The sequence below is a fragment of the Saccostrea echinata genome, unplaced genomic scaffold (genome assembly GCF_033153115.1).
Source record: "Saccostrea echinata isolate AGI-Se365-2 ecotype Australia unplaced genomic scaffold, CSIRO_AGI_Sech_v1 ptg000046l, whole genome shotgun sequence".
NCBI classification, from domain to species: Eukaryota; Metazoa; Mollusca; class Bivalvia; order Ostreida; family Ostreidae; genus Saccostrea; species Saccostrea echinata.
This window is the reverse complement of record NW_026889795.1, coordinates 8,203,063-8,222,217: the sequence shown is the minus strand read 5'-3', so window position 1 is coordinate 8,222,217 and position 19,155 is coordinate 8,203,063. Positions and strand designations below refer to the sequence as shown.

At 36.4% G+C, this 19,155-nt stretch overlaps 1 protein-coding gene across 1 annotated transcript; it reads left to right on the top strand.

The window, feature by feature from the left end:
• The first annotated feature begins 216 nt into the window (after nucleotides 1-216).
• LOC133202101 (dentin sialophosphoprotein-like) lies at nucleotides 217-18,831 on the top strand. The gene is made up of 6 exons (XM_061337884.1): nucleotides 217-428; nucleotides 14,220-15,769; nucleotides 16,132-16,241; nucleotides 16,559-16,664; nucleotides 16,964-17,073; nucleotides 17,485-18,831. The coding sequence occupies exons 1-6, from the start codon at nucleotides 346-348 to the stop codon at nucleotides 17,596-17,598; spliced, it is 2,073 nt and encodes a 690-aa protein (XP_061193868.1). The 5' UTR covers nucleotides 217-345; the 3' UTR covers nucleotides 17,599-18,831.
• The last annotated feature ends 324 nt before the right edge of the window (nucleotides 18,832-19,155 follow it).

Sequence of the window (19,155 nt, the reverse complement as noted above, 5' to 3'; positions counted from 1 at the left end):
TTAGGATTCTCGAATCCTTCGCCTGTCCCCAAATGTATATATAGATAATGAGTAAAATTATAAATGACATGATCCAATTAAAGGGGTGTCTTTAGCGTTACATTTATTTATTTATTTATTTATTTATTTATTTATTTATTTATTTATTTATTTATTTATTTATCAATCTATCTATCTATCTATTATTATTTTTGCGTTTTTTAAAGCTCTCATTCACTCTCTTGTCGGTATATTGCAACATCAAAGGATTCTTTTTATCAATGATTGCGTAATCGATCAGCGACAGATAATCCGAGTAAGACAAAGCAGGGTTATCGCCCGTGAATAAGCTGTTGCATTGTGGGTATGGACGCGAAATTTGAATGGCTCCGAAAGAAAACAAACATTTCCCGACAGAGAACCGCTGATCCTCAGAATGAATTTATACGGTAAGAGAGTAAGATGTGTGTTATTGTTTGTACATTTTGTTGTACCTTTATTTATAGTCAGTGTTAAGCGCTAAAACATCGGGATCGGGATTCCATGGTGAGCGGTTGAAAATCTTTGTGCTCCGATTATTGGGAGTGTGTATTGCTCAAAATTTCTTTTTACTAGTTATCTAGCCCTCCAGAAACTAGAAAATCAATAGTAAGTGATGTCTAAACAATACCCAATTGGACACGCTGACGTTACCATTCAATCAGCGATTATACCAACCAACTAAGGACAGAGACAATTCGAACCAAATGAGTAGTATTTACACCTGAATATCCTAAAATGAACCTACATATGTTTATGATTATCTTAATATGGATACTATCCATATTATGTTCAGAAAATCTTGAGTTTAATGAAAAGAACACTGCTTACATAACAAAACAAACCTATAGTATACATGTATGGCTATCAAGAACTTTGCCTGCTCATCAGCATAGTATACATAACTACGTACGACCAAAGTGCCTCATCAAGCTATTATTACTTATTGGTGGTCAAGTCGAATGTAACCCAGGCCCAGTAAAGTATCCCTGTGGCATATGCACAAGGGCAGTAAAAACTGGTCAACGTGGTGTTGCCTGTGATAAATGTGACAAATGGTATCACACTTCGTGTATGTCCATGACTACCCCAGAGTATATCCATCTTGCTAACACATCCATAGTGTGGATTTGTAGTGCTTGCAACACCCCAAACAGCAGCAAGATCTACAATTCCATTTCAGTGGAAGAGAACACATACAACAGCCTCTCAGCCACGAATTCTGACATACTACATACATGCAGCCCATGCTCTTCCATTGGGAGTCCGTGTGCTACATCATCTCCTATCCGTGATCAGTCACCTCCCAAACAACAGAAACGGAAGTTTCTCAGAGTGGTATCACTAAACTTCCAAAGCATAAAAAACAAAGTTCATGAGACTGAGGTACTCATTGATAACTCAGAACCTGACATTATTGTAGGTACAGAGACTTGGCTGAATGAGAACATCTTCTCAGCAGAACTTATACCTACAACATACAATGTCTTCCGAAGGGATAGGGCTGACTCACATGGTGGAATCATCATTGCTGTCAAGAATGACTTGGTGTGTACGCCAGTCTACACCAGTAAAGACCATGAGCTCCTCTGTGTTAGACTTCATGTGAACAAGAAAAAGTCAATCATCATAGGAGCCTACTACCGCCCACCCAACATCACTTGCGAAAATAATGCACGCCTGGCTGTAGCAGAGATGAGCAAGGTTCGCTCGGATAATCCTAAGTGTGACTTTTGGATAGCGGGAGATTTTAACCTTCCAGACATTAACTGGCCTACCCAATCAATCATCTCCCATCAATACCCAAGCAAGATGTCGACAGAGTATTTGAACATCCCTGGTGATTGTGGAGTGGAGCAGCTTGTATGCACACCAACACGGGGAGACAAAATCCTAGACTTGTTCTTTACGAGCAACCCATCACTTGTGCAACGATGCAAAGTCATCCCAGGGGTAGGCGACCACGACGCAGTCTTGATTGACTCCTTAATCCAGCCGCTAAGAAGTAAACCGGCCCGTCGAGAAATATACTCATGGGATAAGGCAGATATGACATCTTTGCGAAGAGACATCAACAACTTTGTACAAGACTTTATCACCAGACCTTTCACTTCTGTTGACACTCTCTGGGAACTCTTTAGAGACTCCACACTTAGCATCATGAACCGACATGTTCCTCATAAGCTCACACGATCCAGGACATCAAACCCTTGGATCAATACAGCTAGCAGATGTTTATCATGCAGGAAACTACGTGCATTCCACAAAGCCAAGGCAACAAAGAAGCAGTGTGACCAGCAAAGGTACCTGTCTCTTAAATCAGAATGCCAGCGCACTATTCGTCTTGCCTATCAACAATACATGAATGACATTATCACCCCCAGGGCCTCAGAAAATCCCAAGAAATTCTGGTCATTTATTAAGAGCAAAAAACAAGAAGCCTCTGGTGTAGCACCATTAAGGAATACGGACGGGCTCATAACCAGCGACCCACAAGCCAAGGCGAATATATTAAACGAACAGTTTAAATCCGTATTTACAACGGAGGACACTAGCCGAGCTCCAGACAAGGGTCCCAGCCCATTCCTAACAATGGACAGCATAATCGTCAATCCACGTGGTGTGTACAAGCTATTAAGTAACTTACAACCACACAAGGCTACAGGACCAGATGCCATTTCAGCACGTTTTCTGAAGGAATTGGCAGAGGAGATTACACCTGCATTGACCTTTCTATTCCAAACGTCTTTGAATTGTGGATGTGTACCAGATGACTGGAAGACGGCCCATGTAGTCCCCATCTTTAAGAAAGGCGACAAGAGTGCAGCGGCAAATTATCGTCCTGTATCACTTACAGCAATTTGCTCCAAGATCCTGGAACACATTCTCCATTCTAACATCATGGACCACTTTGAAAGGAACTCTATCCTTACACCAGCACAGCACGGATTTCGTAGTAAGCGATCATGTGAGACTCAACTTATTGCCACAGTACAAGATCTTGCTAGTAGCCTATCGAATGGAAACCAGATTGACGTCATCTTACTGGATTTCGCCAAAGCATTCGATAAGGTACCACACCAACGTCTCCTCCACAAACTGAATTATTATGGGATTCGTGGCTGCACTCTACAATGGATAGAAAGTTTCTTATCAGACAGAAAACAGCGAGTATTGGTTGAAGGGATGTCCTCCAACATAGCAGACGTGAACTCCGGAGTACCTCAAGGCACAGTAATGGGTCCCCTATTATTTCTTGCCTACATCAATGACCTCCCGGAGGTGGTAACATCAAATGTTAAATTATTTGCAGACGACTGCCTCATTTACAGGACAATTCAATCAATCAATGACACAGTCCAACTCCAACAGGACTTATGTGCACTTGAGAAATGGGAAAAGGACTGGCAGATGACCTTTCACCCTCAGAAGTGTACCATTATCCACATATCTAAGAAACGCCATCCAATTAAAGAATCATACCAACTGCATAACCATACCCTGGAAGATGTCCCAAGTGGTAAATACCTTGGTATCACAATTAGCAAAGATCTTTCATGGCGCGAGCATATTAACTCAACTTCTGCCAAGGCCACGAGAACAATTGGATTTTTAAGAAGGAACCTCAGAAGTTGCCCACAGGCTATCAGAAGCAAGGCATACACTACGCTAGTACGTCCAGTATTGGAGTACGCGTCAGTGGTTTGGGATCCTTTCCAACATTTAATCCAACATCTAGAAGATGCTCAGCGCCGGGCAGCAAGGTTCGCCACAGGTGATTACTCATCAAGGGACCCAGGGAGTGTGACCACCATGCTATACCAACTCGGCTGGGAACCACTGGAACATCGGAGGGCCCGGAACCGAGTGATCATGTTCTACAAGATCTACCATCACATTGTGGAAGTTCCGGTACATCATGTGCTACATGTCACCAATAGCAGAACCCGTGGTTCTATGGCAAACAAAATCCGCCAAATCAGCACCAGGGTTGATGTCTACAAATACTCATTCATACCAGCAACTATCATAGCATGAAACAATATACCAGCCACAATTAGGAATTCACCATCAGTGGACACCTTCAGACATGCAATACAGTCCATCAGCGTGTCTGATATTCTACACCACTAAATTGTCCACTTTTAAATTTTTATCCCTTTTAATACGGTGTACATAGATTTTTAGCTGTTCACTACGGAATTACTGGAGTTTTAACACTCAAATTGAGTTTACTCCATCAAGGGAAGAAGAAGAAGAAGAAGTAAAACAGAATACAAGTTCAAGATAAACAAAGGATATCCGAAAGTATCAGTGCACATGGTTGTACATCACATGTTTGCGTGTAATGCTATGTTGTGATAGGGTTCAATAAATTGAATTATTGCTGTTTTGTATCTGCACGACACAGGATACTCTTGCTTTAATGTGAAAAAGGGGGAGGGGATATCGCCCATATTCTTTTCAGGGTCATGAGGTTTATTGTACATGTATACATACATTCATTGTAAAGTGATATATATGCCACACTTGAATCGATAAATTACTGCAACATGCGCATGCAACAGCAATGAGTTCTTCGAGAAAATTGTTAAGTACTTTCATTACTTCACTATGGGGGGGGGGGGGGGGTTGTGTTGTTACAATGAAACTGAATTGTGGTAAAGCTTAGCAACTGCTGTAGTTTGTATGGTAACTTAACAAAAGCTAAACCTCATACCATGAACTTTCAACTTGACCTACAATTGGATGCTGGTCACAAAGTGATATATATTTTTCAATCAGCTCCATCGAACCCTTTTTCCAAATCTAATATTAAAATGCTCTGTTTACATTTCCGTATAAAAATCTGTTGACTCTCATCAATAGGCCTAGTTGTCGCTGGAATGATTTTATAATTTATTTCTGTGAATGTACAATTAGCAATCATGATGAAAGCTTTAAATTACTAATTTTGGATCAGGACTTATGATAATATTGATAATCAATTAATGTATGTTCCAACTTCCAATAGATACAGCAAAATTAGACATATTTACTGTTTTCATTCGGAAACGGTTGATTGCATCATTATCCACGTGCTGATTAATATATGCATGATTGCTGGGACAACAATGTCTTATTTATTATGCAAGTAATACTATCAGGGACCTAGATACTTTTGATATTTTATTCTTCTCTTGAGTAGGCCTAACAGCTTTTCCTTTACCAGGGATCAGTCCCAGGTAATACTGTTTTAAATCTTCACTTCTTTAAATTTTTTGTTTAGTTTGGAAGAGCTGGTGAACACCTGTATATTGTGTGAAGATAGTTACAATCTTAAAATTGAACCTAAATCATGTAAATGCACAATTTTCATGCCACAAAACCAAGCAATCCTACTTCCAATTTTGTAAAATATGAACCACTTCAAGTTCATGCTACAATATAACTGCACCTTTGTGTAACATCAGAATTTCCTCTATTGTATAGATAGATACCCATTGATCAGGATGCATTGAATATTGCCTAGGACGTCATTGTCTTTGAAAAGGGTTCATTCGACTGATGGTAACCATTTTCAAAATAAATCTCTAGCAGCTATAAAGTGTATATACATGATATATGATATATATCATGCTAGATATGTCTGAATCTGTAGCAGCTATAAAGTATATACATGTATATTTATCATGATATGCATGTCGGGGTACTTCTTAATATGATATCACAATATTTATAGGCAACACAGTGTATTGCAGTGTATTGATTGTTTTTAGGACAATTTTTTTTAAAACTACTATTTTTAGATATCATTGTCAAAAACTATTCAACAGCACCCTAAAAAAAAAAAAAAAAAAAAAAAAAAAAAAAACACACACACACACACACACAAAAACAACAAAAACGAGAACATGGAGAAATTATTCAAATTCAAGATTAAGACACAGCTACATGTAGATGACAGACAAAAACTTTGACATGTGAAATAGGTTGTTGTTGGTCCCTGGTACAAATTGCCAGTAACTTTTTTTGCTACATTTTGAAAAAAAGATTATACAAGAAAAACATAAATTTCCACTTTCCAAACAATTATGTGTTAAATTCCAGAAAAGGACCCCCCCCCTTTTGCATTACTTCTTACTTCCATTCAATACCAGCTTCTCCTGTCTGTATATTCAACAGAAGCTTTCAGGTAATGACCTTTCACCTGTCACAGAGGCCAGGTGTGTGTATACAAGTAATTCACTGTGTACCTAGTACTACCTACAGTACAGTATACAAACAGAGGGGGCTACTGGAAAAAGGGAGACAACAAGTGATGGACAAATCTCACTAGTACATGTTCATTGTGAAAATAAAATTGGAACTAAATTTTTAAACTTACAGATCCATTTTTTTCTCGGTGATCTCAGAATTTAACTTTTTTTAAAATGACTGTGAATTTTTATTCGTAGTAAAAGATCAGAAGTTAAAAGTACTTGATACATGAACATAAAGGAGAAAATGTTTTGGGACTGCGGTGCTTTAAATATTTCTAGAAAAAATATTTTGCCAAAAATTAAAATCATTGTTATTGTTTATAAGTATACAACTGAATACACAAGGAGTTCTCCTTAGTAGTTTCTGAGAGTTTCTCCAAATATTTGTAAGACTATTTCCTTGTTATTCTGAAAATTTATCAGTTTTATAACTATCTGCAAAATATAATATACCAGTTTTAATAAATTCTTGACATTTTGTGAAAACCATTTATTCAAAAAAATATTCATATCTCATGCACAGGGAGGGTTTTCAGATTTGTTTCAAACATAAATTTTGATAATATACAAGAATTTTAATAATTAAGATCCCATGCAGGATTATCTGAAATTCTAGGTAAAAAACAGATAACTTGACTTTCAGGGATGAATTAATACAAAATATCAGTTTATTAAATGTTATCATCAAATGCAATTAATTTTTTTTTATAATGATATTAGCAACCCTTTTTACATATATATATATACTAAATATTTTTATTTATTTGAGAATTTTTAATCTCTATCAGTATATCTTAAATTGACATTTTCTTTGTATTTTATATCATTTGATTTTTTCCCACAGTAGAAAACTAATTTAAAAGGAGATTATTGTTTAATTAGGGAGGTCAACATTACTTATTGTTAAAACAACACACTACTGTGCAGTTAATTCTGGGTACACAATCCCTAATTGGTCCATTTTGACCTTATAGAGGTCAAACCACAGAAATGACAGTCTCTGATTGGTCCATTTAATTTGCTATTGTTCTCTCAAAGTGTCAAACTCCCTCATTGTGACTAGGGTTATTAGTGTTAACTGTTAATTGATTAATTTAATTGAAAGTGTCAAGAAGTGTGGATTTGTATTTTTTAATTACCTGTTAATAATGAAGTTTATACAAGACAGGCTGTCACTGTTGTTGTAAGTAATGCCTTTACTAATTAAGTCATAACAGTAGTTTTTGTAGAAGTACTTTTATGATTTGAATATTACTTAGAGGTGGTGTTTTATACACTGTGAAAATGTGTCAATGGTTATTTCCACCATAAGAAAAAGTCAAAACTCATAATGAATGAAAAATCAGAGAAGGATATTGACAAGTGTAGAAAGAAAAAGAAGGGGGCTTTGTTTAGTTTGGGGATGGCTAAGAAAGAGGGTGAGAAAGAGAAAGGGAGAGTTAGTCATTTTAAGTATGAAAAAAGTGAGGGGGCCACCAACAGGTAAAGCTTTCTAATTTTTAATTTATGTTTCAGCAAGATGAAGTTTAGGTAAAATTGCATGATATAGTTAGTGCTCATCTTGGAATAATACATGTGAAACTGTTTTTAAAAAATGCTAAAGTTGTTATTTGAACATGTTGAAGATCTTTATTTCTACCTCCTCTTAGTAAACTTGTATATGATGACAGTGTACGAAAGGTAACTTTGTTTCATTCTTGATGAATTTTTTTTTCAGTGACATAAATTCCAAGCCTTCATTACTAAGTATAATACATGTAGTACATATTTAGTTAAGACATGTAATACCAGGCCTCAGGAGTCGGGTCCAATTGAACACATCGTATATTTTATTTTGGAGGGGATGTGTTATTTTTCACTTTTTTTCTATAATGATATTATGGAAGTATTGGAAGATAACTGGTCCATTGGACACATAACACTGATTTAATAAGTGAGCACAATGTCTCTGGAGTTTAAGTGGAGGGGGTGGGGGATGGAGAGGAGGGGGGTCAAAGATGTTATGAAAACCTAACTCTACATTTAAAAGTCTGATTAATGATGCCACCATGATGACTGCAGGCATGAAATAATTACATGAAATCCTTGTTCATGAGCTAAATGCAAATGTAGGTCAGTTGGGTGCTATTTGGTACTATCAGAATTAAAACCATGCAGATGTCTTTTTCATGAAGAATATGTTTTAAGGACAGATGATACAAACAAAAATATTGATGCCTGGATTGGTATATATTTTTGATCTATTTTGATTGCAAATGTTTAGAATAATAAATTTCTGAAATATTTAAAGAAATTGTAAACTTTCTACGATGATCAGAATTCTACCTTTCGGAAACCATCCTTATTAATCAATACATTTTTTGTCACTTAAAATCCAATTATTGTTAAATTTGGAATAAAAAATTAAAATTGATGCAGTTAAAATTATTCATTTTACTTTTATAAACATGACTTAAGTTGTTATTTTCAAGATTTTTGATAAAAGTTTGTTTGTATCATCTGTCCTTAAATAACATAAACAGGCTAATTAGTTATTAGTTATTAACTATGTGAATTGTATTTATGATATTGATTATTGTATGTTAAGACTGGATAGATACAAATCTTGAAGATGGATACTAGTAGATACTTATCATGCTTATTGTTTACTTATTGACATATACTCCCTCTGTGTTAATCCTCTTGGTCACTGTGTTGTGAATTTTTTTCTTTGACAAAATAACTTTAATGGTGATTGTGTGACAGGTATATATATGTGAAAAAATTCTTAGTGCTAACCATGTCAGAATATGTGTTGTAAAATAAACCAAACAGGGTTGAGACTGAAATTATAATCCTTCATCCTAAAAATGATAATTAATATTATAGTCATCAAATGAAATTAATTTTTAGTAGACTGTAGTAATGACTGAAACTCGTCATTCTTAAGAAAACTATAAAAAACTTTAATAAAAATTAAGTTACCTCTCTTCGAAATATATTAGATCCACCAACAAATAAAAAGATTAGAAAGCATGGTAAACTCCATGTCTCCCATATACTGTATACAGTGTTAATTTCGCCCTGTGTTATTTTTGCCCTTTTACACCTTGCAAACAATTTTGCCGTTTTGAATTCGCCCGGTCACAATTCTATTCAAGAAATTATATTGTGTTTTTTGAATTCACCCAGTTTTAAATTTGCCCATCTGTGAGTAGGGGGAAAGGGGCGAAAACAAAATAGGGGCGAAAATTTCACCATATACAATATTTAAAATCAATTATACTGGTCATATTGGCAGGTAAAAAACTCAAAGGCATAAAGAAAAACAGAGGGTTATATTTCTATTTACATTAAAATAGTAAAGAAGATCAAATGACAAGGATTTGTCTTTCTACCAAAAATGGGGGGTCCGGGAGCTTTGAAATATTTTTGCTTGATTTGCTGGGCATTTTCTTGTTTCAATTTTATTGACAAGACATTTTTCTACAAACAAGTCTGCATGTATTTATTATAAGACAGTGTACTTTTGTGATGTTCATGTCATTAATATTGTGGTAAATGCCATTAAAAGTGGGAAATCTGCGGTGGGACTAATAAATCTATATTTTACCAATAGAATGAAATAAAATAACAAAGTTCACCATCCATTTTGATCATATTCAAGGTCAGCAGTAATTCTTGATCCGGATGAAATGAAACTCGTGAAAATATTCCTCTTCAGGGGTAAACTAAAACATCACGTACGTATAACCAGTGAAGAAGTATAAAATTGAAAATGAAAACATGACTATTATTAAGTTACTTTAACAAAAAAAGAAGGAAAAAATGATGAAAATATCATGTAGCTAAAAGTAAACCTGATGATAATCCATAATTATTGAGACTGATGGATTTCAGTCTCTGAGTCCGACCATGCAGGCCTTTCACAGTCTGCCTATACCCGGTACTTTTACTCAGCTGAAATCATGATTGAACAGGCCAAAACATTAGTTGAAGAAAAATTCAATAATATATAAAATAAAACTGCATCCACAAGGTACCTCCTATTTTTTGTAAAAGTACCACCTGTTTTTAATTATCTTGTTTATTGTTTAACGTCCCTCTCAAGAATTTTTCACTCATATTGAGACGCCATCACTTGTTGGTGGAGGGCTGGAGATTTATACCTATATTCGGCACTCAGGGCCATTGAGCAGTGAGTGATCTTTTTCGTGCCAGCATTTACTGCGAGACGGGACCTCGGTTTATACGGTCTCATCTGTAGGACCGGTCTCCATGTCCCACAGTGGATTCAAACATGTGACGTAAGGATCAGTTCCTTACTCCGTGACTAGAGCAGATGCTCTAACCACTGCACCATGGGGGGACTTAATCTTTTTTGAAAGTCTAGGAACGTATGTTAACCTCTAGAATTGGTGTCCAGGGCAGGGGAAAAGTTTGAACTTGAATGTTAAAGGTTAGGCACTATTAAATCAAATTTTTTGGGTTTAATTGAAGAAAAAAAATCTAGCAAAATTGAATAGTGGAAAGCAATATTTTGGAGTACATCAGTGACCATAGAAAAAGGGGAACAACTCTTGTCATTACAGTGAGTTATAATATTTTGGTGCACTTTCCAGTTTTGAGAGTAGGAAGTGACTTAAACTGAGTAGAATGGCATTATTTAGATTAAGTTGATCATTTTTATACACAGCAAAAAGTTTATTACAGATACTTTAACTAGTGATGAAAGGATTGTCGCAAACAATTGATTGTTAATTGATTGGAGCTCTTCAATGCTAGTAATGGATTATGAAACAAAAGTCGCCGACGTTGCTGATAAAAATAATAAGGGTTAATTTGGGTGTAAACTTCAAATTTTATTAACAAAAAAAAACTCGCAGAAAGTTTAAAAGTTATCCTGAATGTTTAAAACGTAAAAACCAGTTCTTCACTTCAGTGGTTGTTGTTGACAATTTTTACCACCATGATTGAATGTAAGGTCAGGCTAATACTAGGAAATGGCCAGCAGGCCTCTAAGTGGCCTCTAAAATTTAGGCGCCAGCTGGCGCCTTATCAAAAAAAATTAGTCGCCAATGCAAATTCTTAGTCGCCACTCGCCAGACAATTTTTCTATGGCGCCAACTTTAAAACTTAATAGAATATAGGGACCCATGACGTGTCTAAGAAAATATGACATGTCCATTGCTATAAATAATTTCCTATTCTTTTAAATTTCTTTTCGCTTTTTCATAAAAATTGTTCAATAATTTTTTTTGGGGGGCCTTATATAATGACAACTTTCTGGATTCAAATTAGGACATTCTAACAGGAGATGGTAAAAAATTAAAGATGTTCACACAAAATTTAGGATAATTATGTTTTATATAACACCATTGGCATGGGGCCAAATCTTTAAGAAAAAAAATACAGCTTAAGATCATTGATAATATGGTTCATATAAATTATCTTTTTAACAGTTATTAAAATTATTTTAAAAAGTAATAATTTTTTTGCTTTAATACTTTGATTTGTCAAAACTTTTAAAGAAAGGCCAAAAATTGACAGAAATGGAACTTTGACTTGACAATGTTATGCTTATCCTGGAGGAGTTAGCTCTCTTATCACAGGGTCAATAACCTTAAAACTATTAATATTCAAAGATGAAGTAGAATATTTGGCATCAAAGTAAAATAAAATATCTGGTATAACTTTTAGACTGGTTTTGAAGTCTTGCTAATTTTTGATGCATTAATTCTACTGCATAGAATTATTGATACCGGTACAACTACATTGAAATTTGATTGAGCAAAGAGTGAAGTAGCTTTAGTACAAGATGAATAATTATTGACATACTAAATTTCAAGACAGGAGTAGATTGTCTATCACTGCCTAGCTCTCCTTTCCCACAGCAATATACAGACTCTTTCAGTGGGGGGTAGGAAGGAACATTATAGGCCTGATGACCCCCCAGGGAGACTCATAATGACCCAGTCACAGGTTGACTTGAGCACTGTATGTCAAACTAAGATGTAGTGTAGATAAAAGACCCTCCACTGCCCAGTGTGAACAGATGGTCAGTGTTTAGTGCTATATGGACAGTGCCTGTTGTAGTGTTATATAGTGTTAAATGTTATTTATTGATTCAGGAATTTTTAATTGTTTTATGATTCTTCTGATAAGGTAGGTGTGTGTGCATTTTGTTCATTCTTTTTCCACGTTTTAAAGGAAGGGGGTGGATTTTCTAGATTTCGCTTGTACTGAAATTGATGAAGAAATTAAGGGGGGGGGGGTCTTCAAGAAAAGTTATTAGCAAGCCTAAGAGAACTTTTTACTTGTGAAAAATATTGATAGGACAAAGTTTCTAAGAAACCAAGAAAAAATAAACATGAAAGTTGCTTTGTAGAATATTTTACTGCTATACCTTTTAAATATTAACGTGATTTTAAAGGTAGAAGAGGTGGGGGGGGGGGGGGCAATAATGTAAGAAAAAATTGTATACCATTATATAACAGTGAACCTATTAATGTCAGCTTCCATGCCAAAGACCTGTTACAACTTACTGGGTAGCTTTTCTATATTTTTAAAACAAAATGTGTATTTTAAAAGCTTAAACTTCATCGGGTGGGATTTTATACAAGTCTGTACTCTACAGTTTTATATAAAAGCATCCGAGGACGAGGGGGGGTCTGTCGTTATAGGGTAGCATGCTAGTCTTAACACATAAATCTAGTCAGGAAATAAAATCTGGGTACTCGATCAGCTCATTGTTTAATTATCACCAGTAAAATAACAATGATTGTTCATATATATTGAACATTAGGCTAAATATAAAATTTGAGGTTTTATTTGACTATTGCTTTTTGTGCAAGAATCAAGCTTTGTCATGTTTGTAGAGGGGCCGGGAGATCAGTGTTTTAGTAGTTATATTTTGTAAGTGTTGTTTACAGATGCCCAGAGGATACAAAGCAGATTTTTCTCAAAAAATGTTTTTGATTTTCTTGAATAAATCCCTTGTAAAGAAGCAGCCCCGAGATATATCAGACTAATAGGGATTTGTTTAAATGTCTGAAATGTGAAAAGAAATAAGACCTTACTGAACTAATTATTTCATAGGTTTAATTAACAGTTCATTGTGTGTGTGGGGGGGGGGGTCAAAAATTTTTCAGTTGGCAGAAATTTAGGTTTGAAAATAGGCATAACACAGATACATTTCTAATTATATTTATTTCTAGTATTCTGAGATAATTACTTTCCATCTGTTTCCTTTAACATAATTAATTTTCTCAAAAGTACACATTAACTTAAAATAAAATTGCCACTGTCTGAAAGTTTGAGAAGCTTATAATTATATGATTAAATCAGGGTCATTAGACAGCCAGGAAACAGGGGATCTATAAACACAATGGACAGGAAAGAAATAAAGAGTCCTAAACAGTTAGCTTATGTTGTTGTCATAGCTAAGCTTGTTTGTCAGAGGTTGTTTGTACAGAACATTGTAACAGGTCCTATAATTAGTGTGTCACAAGTCATTGTTGTGTCTGACCCCCGGGATATGCAGATTCTGTAAGTCAGCTTGTAACACCAGACAGGGGTTTTTAAAATGGATTAAATGTTAATAATAACACTGGAATTACTTAGAAAGGGCCTCATCAAATGTGTAAACAACATTCATGTTTTAATATGAGAAAAATATATTTCCATGTTAAAAGTGTGATAAGAATGTGCAGTAAATGTATTATCTGTTTTTGTTTTTGAGTGCAAATTGATTTTGGTAAGTTTGAAGTTTTAAATGATATGCAGCTGATTTTAAAGTTGCATAATTTGAATTTTTGTTGTGCATACAAATCCGACTGTGGCATTCCTGATTTAATCCAAAACAAAAATTTAGTCAGGATTAATATGAGAAGGAGTAACAGAGACAGATTAATAGGAATGTTAAATTTCCCTCCAAATCAGCCACACAGTACAGTAACTGGATGAGATTTTGTTTTACAGCACAGAAGAGTACCAGCCAATGAAGACCGATGACCCCGAAGCTTTCTCCGAGACCGAGGTCCGGAAGATGAAGAAACTCTCCAAGAGACGGACCCTTCTCTTCATCCCCAGCTTCCGCAAAAAGAACATCAAGTTGTTTCGAGAAGACAGCTCCCTCTCGGGCCCCAAGGACAACGACTCTGGTCAGGACAGCGATTCGGTGAACAGTGGAGATTCCAAGGGAGATAACCTCTCCATCCGTAGCAGCCTGAGTTCCCTGGACAGTGGATTTGGATCCACCACCAATTCCTCTTCCAGTCTGATGTCTCGCGTGGTGTCCGACATTCCTGACGTCATACGGGAGGAGTCCAGAGGTCGTGCCCCCATTGCTTCACCGGAGGATGATTCCCTGTTGGAGGATCCCAGTGATGGTTTAGGGGAGGAACCTACTTCCGCAGTAAAGGACGATGAGAATTCCCGAGAGGACAATTCTGCGTCATCCTTCCACACACTGAGTGATTCCTGCAGCTGTGATTCTTGTGGTGACTCTTCTAGTGATTCTGAGGGGGAGGATCGTGTGAGGGTGGACGATTCTTCGGATTCCGATTCAGACTTGGCATCTGTGACCAGAACAGTTACTCCCACATCCCAGCGAAGTACCTCCACAGACTCAGACAGTGACTCTGATCTTGACGAGTGCTCCAGTTTCTTTACACAGGAAAAGTGCTTTCTTCCTAATGCTTCAGGGAAGCCCAGGAACCCAATTGTACATACAAATTCTGTAAATAGAGGAAACCGTATCAAGACCAATGGCAGCGTCATCAAGAGGAAGTCCCACCAACAGCTGGTGACCCCCCTACCCACATATGCACGGAGCCACGCCCTGCCACCTACCACAGCCAAAGCCTGCAGCTCCTCCAGTTTCAGCTCCTCCAGTGCTTTCAAGTCCTTCAACTCCTGTAGTGACTTTACGGATTCAGTTAGTTCCAGTAGGACTGTGACCTCCTGTGACTTGATACAGAGGAATCGGATCTCCTACTGTGAGCCAGATGTCATCCCCAAGCCTGTGCCAAAACTCAGCAGAAGTGAGAGCGAAAGACGAAGCAGGTCTAAACTACGTAGTCCCATTCTACAAGTCCGCAACCAGAGCCTGAACCGAGAAGTCCTGAAGAGTATTGCAGTGGTACCAGATCTCCCACCTGATTCTTCCAAGTCTCCGGCTGATATCCAGCAGTCCATGCAGAACACTGCGTACTGGGTCAGCAACAGTCGATACAGCAGTGACCCCGACGACAGTACCCCACTCCTAAAGGACAAGCCTGACGTCAGCGAGCGAGAACTCTGTCAGGAAATCATCGGGATCTACTTTGGTGAGGATGACAGCGATAGTTCCCTCTCTTCCTCCTGCCTCGATAACTCTCTGGACGGCCAGGATTCCACCTCCTCGTCATCGTCGTCAGGGGATTCCACCTACCTCCCACGTACCCTGGAGACGAACCTTGACGATTTCTCCACAGCTGTCTACATCCCAGCTAAAGCTTCTGAGGCCCACACCCGCAAAATCAACAGTGGTAAGTGTTTGAGATTTGACTGAGTTGTCATGTAAGGAAAGGGATTATGACACAAACTTGTATTTAAATATGGGGAAGAATGACATGACCTTGACCTTAGGGGTCAGCTTTTTTATCATGTGTTTAAGATGAAATGTTTTTGTTGGATGCTCACGGGAAAAAAAAAAAGAATCTATAAAAACATATTTATGCCATGTTCCTTTTCAAAAGAATAAGATTTTCATCACAGTGTAAAATTTATTATTAGTTTGCATTAAACATTTTAAACAAATTTTGAAATTATGAGCTGTTTATTAATGAATACAGAAAATAAAACACCTTTGGTACTTTCAATGACTGATTAGCTGTCTTGTTATTTTTAGCCAAGGTGACCAAGACAAAGGCGGCAATGAAATCCAAATCTGATCCCCCAAATCACAGGAGCCAGGGAGGGACCAAACTTTGCTGTGAGGAGAAGCCTGTACCCAAACTGGTAAGTTTATAATCAGTTACTTTGTAAACAAATAAAGAACGCTTATAATTTTGGTATAAACTGAAAGAGAAATTGGAAAATCTGTTAAAGGAGTTGATAAAACAGAAAATTTCCTCTAAGAGGTAGTGTAGTCATTGTATAAATGTTTTCTGCCCAAGTTAAAGACACGTGTGTTGCAAGTTCAATGCTTTTATCATTTGCCTTTCATCCTTATGAGAAACGTGTACCCTTAAGAATTGGTCTGTGCTTCCAAAAAGTTAAGTCATTGTGGTCATGATTTTCTAGTCCTTACTAAGTTTTTCTTTTTTTATTTACAGAGTGAACAGGAGGTGGACACAATCACCAAACTCCACACTATCTGTAATGGACAGCGAATCGTACGCTATCTCAACATGTCCGAACTTCCCATGGTTCACTTCCCTCGTAAGTCTTCATTTGTATTCAACTTCTCAATCAAATCAAAGGGCTTGTGAAACTTTCAAAATCGCTATGATTTTGTAGTAAAATTAGATATGGGGTTGATTTTTATTTTGTAAAATAAATGGCTGCAAAGAAGTGTATATCAATATTTATAACTTGAAAGGAAAAGAAGTAAATCATTTCTGATCAAAACTGCCTTTCAAAGTTTGAGCTAGAAATGTTTTTGCATGAGAAATATTTCTGCATACATGTTTTTTAATTATTTGTAGGAAAAAAGTATAAATATTTTCATTCTGTTTCAGCTCCAAAGCGAGCCAGCCGGATCATCTGGAATCCGGATCTGGAGGAGGTTTCCCTGAGTCACCACTCCCCGCGCAGCACCCCCACCAAGCCACGGTCAGCCCTCAGACAGGTAAGGCCTCATCATATCTCAGTAATTATGATAGCTCAGTAATTATGACAGCTCAGTAATTATGACAGCTCAGTAATTATGACAGCTCAGTAATTATGGTATATAAACTGAAAGTCCTACAGACAATATCTGAGAAATGATTCTGTACATGAAAATATTTCTAATGTGTTGTTAGGATACACATTTGTGATGGGGCACCTTAACATGCTTGTAGAGTAAAGATAATGCCTCCATTAAATTATAATATGTAAAGAAAGAATCACAAATTAAATAAGTGACTTTTTTTCAATGAAATTTTTTTATTTTTTTTTATATGAAAGTGTTTATTGAAAAAAAAGAAGGTTAAAATGATACTTTATAGAAATTGTTGACTACAGGCTGTGTAGTAATTATGTCTTTTTTCTGTTACAGAGACCCAAAGGATTCACTTTCCCGTTCCTAGAGGACAAGCCCTCACCCATAGTCATCACCAGGGTCCGCAGGAGCAAGTCTATGTCCAGGGCGTCCAAAGAGTGGCCGTGGTAGGGAACTTTACCGAGTCCGAAGTCCGAGGCATCCAGAGAGTGGTAGGGTTGCTAATACCCATGGGAAGACAACTCTGCTGCTCTGTGTAAGCCAGCATAGACATCCCTTTGGGGACTGAGAAGTGTACCTCCCAATACACCGTCCTTGTCAGTCCGGGGGTCCTCTTGTTGTACGTAGATCGTTAAGTCGGTATTCAGACACACAGTTGTGCAGACTTCTGTTGAGAACTTTAGTGACCTTCGTAAGGAGAAATGTTTGGTTTTCCGAATTCCGAGACCAGTGCATCCAAGGAAATATAAGAGAGAAATCGCGAAGAAGGACTTTGTGAAATAAAGGCGTTGTTGTTCCATGTCAGAGGGGTTTGTTTTTTATTGTTTTTATTTGTTTTTTCTGTTTTTAGCCTTTTGATGTTTTATGGTTATCATATTGCCATGCTTTGAGGTTTTATGCATTTGTTAATGAAATGTTTTTAGAAAAAAACCTGACATTTTTAGCTGGAGTATTAACCCTTTGTGACAAGTCTTACTTTTTTACTTTCGCCCAGTAAGATTTGTCTTTGAAGGGTATTTATTTTACTGTCATGTATGGCGGCCAGTCAAATTTTAGGTATCAATAATGATTGTATTTTTGATAAAAAGTTTTGTATGTACATGTAATGTTGGAAGTCCTTATAAATTGTTTGTTAAGATATTGTAGAACTTGTGGGCTTTTTTTGATTGGTCAAATAATTTTCCAGGGAGAAAAATGAAAAAGTCTGATATTTCTCTGTAAATTTGTGGACATTAAGGATGTTTAGCCCCTGTATTTGTAGTTTGACTTCCTGTAGATGTAGTATTGTATGTTCTGTTTTTATAAGTTTTTCTCAGCAGTATTTTTTTGTTGTTTGCTCAAGATCAAACAGTCTCAGTATTTAAATTTTTTTTTTGTCAGAAGCTTGCCTTTCATGTGTTTATATCATCCATTGTCTCGAGTCAGTTCATTTCCATTTGAGATTAATCTTGTATTTTTGGAGGAATTTTACAGCGAATTTGTGCAATATATTTATTTTCTAACCTTGAATCTGATGTATGATCTCCATGTTTGATTAATAACACCTCCCCGTCGGAGGATTGATTACTAACACCTCCCTCATTGTATTATTGTCCTTTATTTATTCAGTGATTACAAACACACAAAACTAGTCCTATTTGTACATAACAAAATGACATCAACATTTTGTAAATAAATCATTGAAACAGATATTGTGGGTTTTTTTTTCTTTTAATTTATATATAACAACAATTTACAGTTGTACTTAATAAAGACAACAAAACAGTAGTGCAGGAGAACTTGTATAAATGTTTATCACACAAAGGAAATACTTGTAAAGGAACACCATGTTGAAAAATTCTAAAGTTGTCAGATAAGGGAGACAACTCTAACTGAAAGAAATAACTATAAGGCATTTGCCCTGCAAGGAATGATGGAATAAATAGAGGATATTCAATGTTTTGTAGATGAATATGGAATTTATTTCACAAGTGGGACAGGATTTTTTTTTTGATATTTTCACGAGTG